Source organism: Eschrichtius robustus, chromosome 2 (genome assembly GCF_028021215.1).
Source record: "Eschrichtius robustus isolate mEscRob2 chromosome 2, mEscRob2.pri, whole genome shotgun sequence".
NCBI lineage: Eukaryota > Metazoa > Chordata > Mammalia > Artiodactyla > Eschrichtiidae > Eschrichtius > Eschrichtius robustus.
The window spans coordinates 176,306,053-176,313,784 of NC_090825.1; the positions used below are offsets into that span (position 1 = coordinate 176,306,053).

Sequence of the window (7,732 nt, forward strand, 5' to 3'; positions counted from 1 at the left end):
CGCCTTGGGGAGAAGAGGCCGGGTACGGAGGATGAGAAGGCGGCTCCTCCTTCTTCCTTGTCCCACCCCGTTTCCGGCGGACGCGGCTGCAACAAGGGAAACTTTATTGTTCCCGTTGGGGTCTCGAGGATGTCGGTGAATTATGCGGCGGGGCTGTCGCCGTACGCGGACAAGGGCAAGTGCGGCCTCCCCGAGGTGAGCGCGGCTGGGTGTCCCAACGGCCGTCGTCAGGGCCGTGGGCTGGGGGGGGCCGCCTGGCAGCGGGCATTCTGGGAGTATCAGGAGACACTGAAGCTAGACAATGGGAGGGACTTCCCAGTGAGGAGGGGGCGGGAAGTGACGCCCCAGCGCGCCTGGGGACGCGACCACGCCCAGCTCCGGGTCGGTCAGGCTGGGACTGAGGCTAGGACCCACGTCGGGAAGTCCTGAAGTTCTGATGGGGGACCAGGGGCTGTAGTTCCAGGCGGAAGGCACTACCGGGGCAATGGCGCGGAGGTGGGAATAAACAAACTTGGAGAACAGATTAGGCCAGAGAGGTTACCAGAACCAGGCCAGGATGGGCCTCAAGTGCCAAGCTGGGGAGCTGACACCGTCCTGAGGGTGTGATGAGGAAGGGTTTTGAGCTGGGGAGGAACCTGGAGGATGTAAGTCAGAAAGACCCCTCCAGCCACGCCGAGAGGAAGTCCCCACCATACACTGAGACCTTGGCGGGGTCACTTCCTTTTGTTTCTCCTCTCTTCTGTAAACGGGGGAGAAGATTGCCCCCTCCCCACAAAGGCTAGTGCGTCCCTTCCGAGTCAGGCATTAGTGAGCTCCCAGGTGGTGTGAAGCCCCACTCCTCTTCTGCCTGGTTTCCACTTTATTCCACAAACATTTATTAAGCACTTACCATGCACCAGACACTTTCTCCGCCCTGGGGCCACATCAGAAGGTGAGAGGCCTCGAAATATGGCGTGGTTAGTTTGTATGGGCTGGGTAATTTCATAGGCTAGTTAGTGAGTGGGAGAATTATTGCAACTATTTCGGGGAAGGGGTGGGGAGTTCCAGGAATTGGGCCACCGCCCACTTTTTGGCCATTTATGGTTAGCCTTTGAACTGTCCTGACACCTGTGGGTGTTAATACATTTAGCATATGCTGAGGTATTACAATGAGTGTATAATGAGGCTCCAGGTCTACTGGAAGTCGAATCTTCCGCCATCTTGGACCTTTAACCAGTTTTTGTTACGTCCTACGGCTGTGTCACTCTTTTAAAGGTTGTGCCCTGCCCCCTTCCCTCCTGTTTCACTCCCTTCCACTCTCTCCCACCCAACAGGTCTTTGACCCCCCTGAGGAGTTGGAGCGGAAGGTATGGGAGCTGGCACAGCTGGTCTGGCAGTCCTCCAACGTGGTGTTCCACACGGGCGCGGGCATCAGCACAGCCTCAGGCATCCCCGACTTCAGGTGCGTTCGCACGGAGGGAAGTCAAGGCAGGGCTTCCCTGTGAGCTCGCAGATGTGTGGCCATCGGAACCCCTCCTGCCGCCTTCCCTCCCGCTGAGTCTGGGGTGATCTGTCAGTCCCCTGGGGTGTTGGGGATGGGAAAGACCCTTCCTTTGGAGCATGTCCCTTTATATCACACCCAGCATTCCATTCCACCGGCCAGAACTTGGTCACCTGACTATACCTAGTTGCAAGTGATGCTGGGAAATGTAGTCTTTCGTCTAGGCTCACTGTGCAAGGCTAAGTAGTGGGGTTCTGTTATTACCAGAGGAAAAGGGGAGAATTGATATCAAGGACAATTAGCTCCATATTCACTTGCAAATATTTTTCTGTCAGACCTCTGGTGGGACAAGTGGCTTAACCACCTGGACCTCAGTTTCCTCACCTGTAAGTGAGGGTGTGAGGACAGATAGTGTCTAACTTTAGGCAGGCTGTGTTAGACAAGAGTCTCATTGCTGAATAGCAGGGGTCTCTAACTGATGGCCTCCGAGTGGCCCCTGTAGGTGCTGAGTTTGCAACCCTACCCCGTAGGGCAGGCCTATCACAATTGTACTCTCTTTCTAAGGCCTCTCAGGCCCCCGGAGCAGACTCTTACAGCAGAAGAGCAGATTCCTTGTTCTTGGAGGAATGTTAGAATTTTAAGGTGTGAATCTCACCCCCCTTCCATAACCTGCCATGGCTCCCCATTGCCACACAGGAGAGTTCTAAGCACTTCAGGCTGGAAATCAAAGCTCTTCCCAACCTAGCCCTGGATCAGCTCTCCAACCTCAGCCCCTGCAGCCCCCAGACCACTCACAGGCTGTTGCCAGCCCCCTGGCCTTTGCTTACCTCTTCTGTCTGAGCTGCCCGGCCCTTTCCTGTCTGTTCAAGAGACAGCTCAGCCTCCTCCAGGAAGCCTTCCCACAGTTCCACAAAGAGCCCTCACCGCTTCTACTGGGCCAGCCCAGCCCCGGGTTCCTCCCTCTGCCCCAGCCCCACAGAGCTGGAGGGTCTGTGTCCACCTATGTCTCTCCCCACAAGATGGAGGACTCCTTGAGGGCAGGGCCGGGGTCCCCTAGGGCCCCAGCATCACCCAGCGCAGGGCCAGGCTCAGTGCAGCAGCAGTAAGTGTTGGTGGAATTGAATAGTTAATTTCTGCCCTTGTGTACCACGTTCTCCCTCCTTCCTCCCCCACCCCCTCCTTTGACTGTGTCACTCTGTCTCTCTCTGATTCTGTTTCTCTGCCTCTGTTTCTCTGTCTCCTCTTCTCTGTCTCCTTTTCTGTCCCCTCTCTTCCTGATCCCTAAGCTCTCTCTGTCTCTCCCGCCTGCCACCTCAGGGGCCCCCATGGCGTCTGGACGATGGAGGAGCAGGGCCTGGCCCCCAAGTTCGACACCACCTTTGAGAACGCGCGGCCCACGAAGACTCACATGGCACTGGTGCAGCTGGAGCGCGTGGGCCTCCTCCGCTTCCTGGTCAGCCAGAACGTGGACGGGCTGCACGTGCGCTCCGGCTTCCCCAGGTGCACCCCGTGTCCAGCCCCGCTCAGCCTTGGGCAGGCTGCCCCTCTCTCCGAGCCTCAGTTTCCTCATCTGGAAGACGGGTGTTGATGGCAGCCCCTCCCTCTCAAGGCCACTGTGGCGATTCAGTCAGGAGAAATGCTTGGTGCTCAGCTGCCACTGTCAGTGTCTGCTAGGCGGGCACGTCTGGAGAATCGAGATCCCCTCTTCCTGGTCCTGGGGGGGATTCCAGCCCTGAGCCCTCTGGATCTCCTCCACTAAGCCTCTTCCTTCTCCTCCCACAGGGACAAGCTGGCAGAGCTTCACGGAAACATGTTTGTAGAAGAATGTGTCAAGTGTAAGACGTGAGTGCCACGGAGGGTAGGGGCGGGGGCCCAAGGCGTGGATGACCCTGGTCGGGCTCTGCAGAAGGGCCTTGTGAGTTGAACCTGATGTTTCCAGAGACGAGGGTGTGACCCTCCCAGGGTGGGACTTGGGGGCGTATCTTCCTCCCAGGAGGTGTATTCATTTCCTGCAGCTGCTGTAACGAACTGCCACAACCTGAGTAACTTAAAACAACAGAAACTGATAAGTCTCATGGGTCTGAAAGCTCGAAGTCCACAATCAAGGTGTTGGCAGGGCCGTGCTCCCTCTGAACCCTGTTGCGGAGGATCCTTCCTGCCTCTTCCAGCTCCTCGTGGTTTCCAACCATCCTTGGTTGTAGACTCATCACTCCAACCTCTGACTCTTTTATCACGTTTCCGTGTCCCTGTGTGTCTGTGTCCCCTACTCTTTTTTTTTTTTTTTTTTTTGAATATTTACTTATGGCTTTAGTTGCGGCACACAGGATCTTCGTTGTGACATGCGGGATCTTTTTTAGTTGCCACGTGCGAGCTCTTAGTTGCAGTTGCAGCGTGTAGGATCTAGTTCCCTGACCAGGGATCGAACCCGGGCCCCCTGCATCGGGAGCACAGAGTCTAACCCCCTGGACCACCAGGGAAGTCCCTGTGTCCCCTCTTCTTATAAGGACACCAGTCATATGGGTGAGGGGCCACCCTACTCAAAATGTGACCTCATCTGAACCCACCCAGTACATCTGCAACAACCCTACTTCCAAATAAGGTCTTATTCCAAAATACTTGGGAGGCACCACTCAGCCCATAACAGGGTGTGACTGGGCATTCTTCTGGCTCTGGGAAGGCTGAGCCTTCCTGGAACAGGAGGGCTCTGGGCGTGTCTCCCTCTGCTGGGCAAGCAGCCTTACGGGTGTGAATAACTCAGGTGTGGTGGGTGCGTGTGGCTCCCCTGCGGGTGGAATCTCTTGAGACCAGAGCACAGGTGGGGCCCCAACTTTAAAAACAAATTTTTTTTCTCTCTAAATTTATTTCGAAAAACTTCTGTCTGGTGGAAAACTCACAAGAACCATACAATGAACTCATACTTCACCTAGACCGGGGATCCCCAACTTTTTCCTGTACAGGGCCAGATGGTAAATACCTTCAGCTTTGTGGGCCAGACTGTCTCTGTCGTGACTATCAGCTCTGTAGCGTGAAAGCTGCTATAGACAGCACTTAAAGGAATGGGCATGGCCGTGTGCCAATAAAACTTTATTTATGAAAATGGGAAGCAGAGGGCCGGATTTGATCCTCAGGGCTATGGTTTGCTGACCCTGACCTAGATTCATCAATGTTACCATTTCGCCACAATTTGTTTCTCCTCTTCTCTCTGTGTTCGGATTTGCTCTACTGTTCAAGGGGCAGATTTCCTTATCCTTTGCCCCTTAAACCCTTTAGACATCTCCCACGAGCCACGGTATTCTCTTCCACAGCCGCCGTGCAGTTTCTGAAGTCAGGAAATGTAAAAACCACAAACGCGACTATTCGATCCCCAGTCTGTGTTCCCAGTGTTCCCTCCCATTGTTGCTGTTTTTCCCCCGGTGCAGGGTCCAACCCAGGGTGGCACTCTGCATGCCAGTGTCCCATCTCTTTAGTCTCCTTTACCTGGAGCAGTTCCCGACCTTTCTCTGTTTTCCGAGCTGTGGACCTTTTGAAGCAGCCAGGCCAGCTGTTTTGTGGGAGGCCCCCTCTGCCCCCCCGTGGTGGGTTTGCCAGATGTCCCCTCATGCTTAGATTCTGGTCATGTGGCCCCCGCTTTCCTGGGAGAACAGCTGCCTGCAAAAAGCAAGAGCCACCCAGGTGGGGCCGCAGGGTAGGCACCTGGGAGCAGGCAGGGAGCTGACCCCTTCCTCTCCCGACACAGGCAGTACGTCCGGGACACCGTCGTGGGCAGCATGGGCCTGAAGGCCACCGGCCGGCTCTGCACCGTGGCCAAGTCAAGGGGGCTGCGGGCCTGCAGGTAAGCGGCCCCTCCCCACGCCCTGGTCCCCAGGGGAGGTGGCCAGTGTCCCTGCTGACTCCCCGCTCTCCATACAGGGGGGAGCTGAGAGACACTATCCTGGACTGGGAAGACTCCCTGCCTGACCGGGACCTCACTCTGGCCGATGAGGCCAGCAGGTCTGACCCCCGCCGAGCCCAGGGTGGGGTGGGCAGGGGAGGGGCAGAAACACAGCCAGCTGCAACCCCGGAGACATGAGGAAAGAGGTGGCCCACACCCTCTCTGGGCTTCCCCCGTAACAATGGCAGCTCCTGTGTACTGAGCCCTCATACCCCCGGCCCCGGCCAGAGGCCTCACACACCATCCTCACCACAGCCCAGGGTGGGTGCTGCTCGGGGCCCATTTTACAGACGAGGATACCGAGGCTGGAGCAAGCTGACACCTCCGTCCACACTGCCCAGCCAGGAAGTGACTGAGCCAGGTCTGGAACCCAGGAGTCCAAGTGGGGAAGGTCCCACCCACATCAGCAACTCCACTTCTGCCGACGGGGTGGGGTGGCTCCGGCGGAAGGGAAGCGGCGGGCAGGATTCAGGGCAGCTTGGAAGCTGGGGCAAGCCGGCCCCCAGGCAGAGATGGGCGCTGTGTGAGCCGGCCTCCCAGGGCTGGCCCCGGCGTGTCAGCAGAGCAGTGAAGCCATGGCAGTTGAGCAAGGGTGGGGTGGTGTGTGTGTCGGAGACCGCCCGCCCCCAGCCTCGTGGGGCAGGAGGAGGGCTGCAGAGACCCTTGCCGAGGGGCTCAGGCTAATCCCGCCTCCTGGCCCCAGGAACGCGGACCTGTCCATCACGCTCGGCACCTCCCTGCAAATCCGGCCCAGCGGGAACCTGCCCCTCGCCACCAAACGCCGCGGAGGCCGGCTGGTCATCGTCAACCTTCAGCCCACCAAGCACGTACGTGCTGGAGCCCACCCGTGACCCCTGACACCCCACGCCCCCCCAAGCCTTCTCCCTCCGCCTGACCGGTCCCCGCCCCCCGCAGGACCGCCACGCAGACCTGCGTATCCATGGCTATGTAGATGAGGTCATGACCCGGCTCATGAAGCATCTGGGCCTGGAGATCCCGGCCTGGGACGGCCCCCGCGTGCTGGAGAGGGCGCTGCCACCCCTGCCCCGCCCACCCACCCCCAAGCTGGAGCCCAAGGAGGAGGCCCCCGCCCAGCTCCACAGCCCAGCGCCCGCCAGCCCCAAGCAGGAGCCCACAGCTGAGCCTGGCGCCCAGCACAACGGCTCCGGGCCCGCCAGCCCCAAAAGGGAGCTGCTGGACAGTCCTGCTCCCCGCAGGCCCCCCAAAAGAGTGAAGACCGAGGTGGTTCCCAGCTGACCAGGGGGCCTGGGGAGGGCGGGGCTCTTTGTAGAAACCATGGATTCTTTTTTTTTTCTTACTGGTTTCACTTTGTTACTTGTCTCTGTCCTTGGGGGGAGACCTCAGGGTGCTGAGAGCTGGGCTCCAGGCCCCGGGGCAGACTTGCCCTCCACTGCACCTCCCTTTAGCTTGGGGCCTCTGGAGGGGGCCTGGGAAGGAGCATCCCCCCTGGACCCTGACCTTGGAGCTGACACACCCCCACCCCACCCCGTACCTGCTCCAACCCCAGGCTCCAGCCTCTGACTCAGGATGTTCCTGGGAGGTGTGGCCAGGCCCTCTGTGGTTTCCTCTGACCCCTGGGCCCTCACACTCTCCAGCCCCTGCCTACCCCCGGACAGCCTTCACAGTCCCTCCAGGAGGGAAGGGAGGCAGGGCCATCATTTAGGAGCCAAACTTCATGGCAGGACAGACAATAGAAGCTCACACTGCCTTTGGGGCTGGAGGAAGAAGGGTGGGTCCACCTGGCTTCCTCCAGGCTTCCAGAAAAGCCTTCAATGCAATAAAAGCATTTCTTGCATCTGAGTCTGTGTTTGCCATCCACAACCTTGCCCTGGGTCCCAGTCCCTGGGGGCAGGGCTGTGTGGTCCCCTCACCCCCTGGGATGTGTGCCTGGGCATGCAATCCAGGCCTGGGGGTGAAGGAGGGCCTTACCAGCTGCTGACATTTGCTGAGTCCTCAGTTTGTAATTCTGACTTGCGGGATTCTTTATTATGTGCCCTCTGCTACTAGGCTGTGAGCCCCTTGAGAGAGGCCGCGTTTTTTGATCGCAGTTGCAACCCCCAGGCACCTGTGCTTGGGGAGGGCCAGGGTGACGCGTTAAAGGAAGAGCGCAGGTGCAGCTGGGGTCAGTCCTCCCCAGCTGTGACCTTGGGCAGGTCCCTTCATTCCCGACGCCTCAGTCTCCTCATCCATAAAACGAGCAGGTTGGGGATCCCGGCCCCCCAGGAAGGCAACTGCCGCAGGCCTTCCGCGAATACCCTGGAAGGGTCGGGGTGGGGGTGGGGGTGGGGGGCGGGCCAGAG

General features: G+C 58.7%; 1 protein-coding gene across 7 annotated transcripts; it reads left to right on the forward strand.

Annotated features, from left to right (window-relative positions):
* Window positions 1-81: 81 nt before the first annotated feature.
* On the forward strand, window positions 82-7,227 carry SIRT6 (sirtuin 6). 7 transcript variants are annotated; one of them, XM_068537256.1, is made up of 9 exons: window positions 82-195; window positions 1,314-1,441; window positions 2,798-2,980; window positions 3,263-3,322; window positions 5,217-5,312; window positions 5,390-5,470; window positions 6,115-6,238; window positions 6,327-6,438; window positions 6,736-7,227. In XM_068537256.1, the coding sequence occupies exons 1-9, from the start codon at window positions 130-132 to the stop codon at window positions 6,951-6,953; spliced, it is 1,068 nt and encodes a 355-aa protein (XP_068393357.1). In that variant the 5' UTR covers window positions 82-129; the 3' UTR covers window positions 6,954-7,227. The 7 variants fall into 7 exon arrangements, with proteins under 7 accessions (XP_068393357.1, XP_068393353.1, XP_068393354.1 ...); XM_068537252.1 differs by having other exon boundaries at window positions 6,327-6,786; XM_068537255.1 differs by lacking the exon at window positions 82-195 and adding an exon at window positions 824-931 and having other exon boundaries at window positions 6,327-6,786.
* The last annotated feature ends 505 nt before the right edge of the window (window positions 7,228-7,732 follow it).

Excerpts from the sequence above, each read along its gene's own strand:
- SIRT6 (XM_068537252.1), top strand. The coding sequence starts at position 130 with ATGTCGGTGAATTATGCGGCGGGGCTGTCGCCGTACGCGGACAAGGGC. Across the intron at positions 3,323-5,216 it reads GAATGTGTCAAGTGTAAGAC|GCAGTACGTCCGGGACACCG; the intron begins GTGAGTGCCACG and ends CTCCCGACACAG. Across the intron at positions 5,471-6,114 it reads CTGGCCGATGAGGCCAGCAG|GAACGCGGACCTGTCCATCA; the intron begins GTCTGACCCCCG and ends TCCTGGCCCCAG.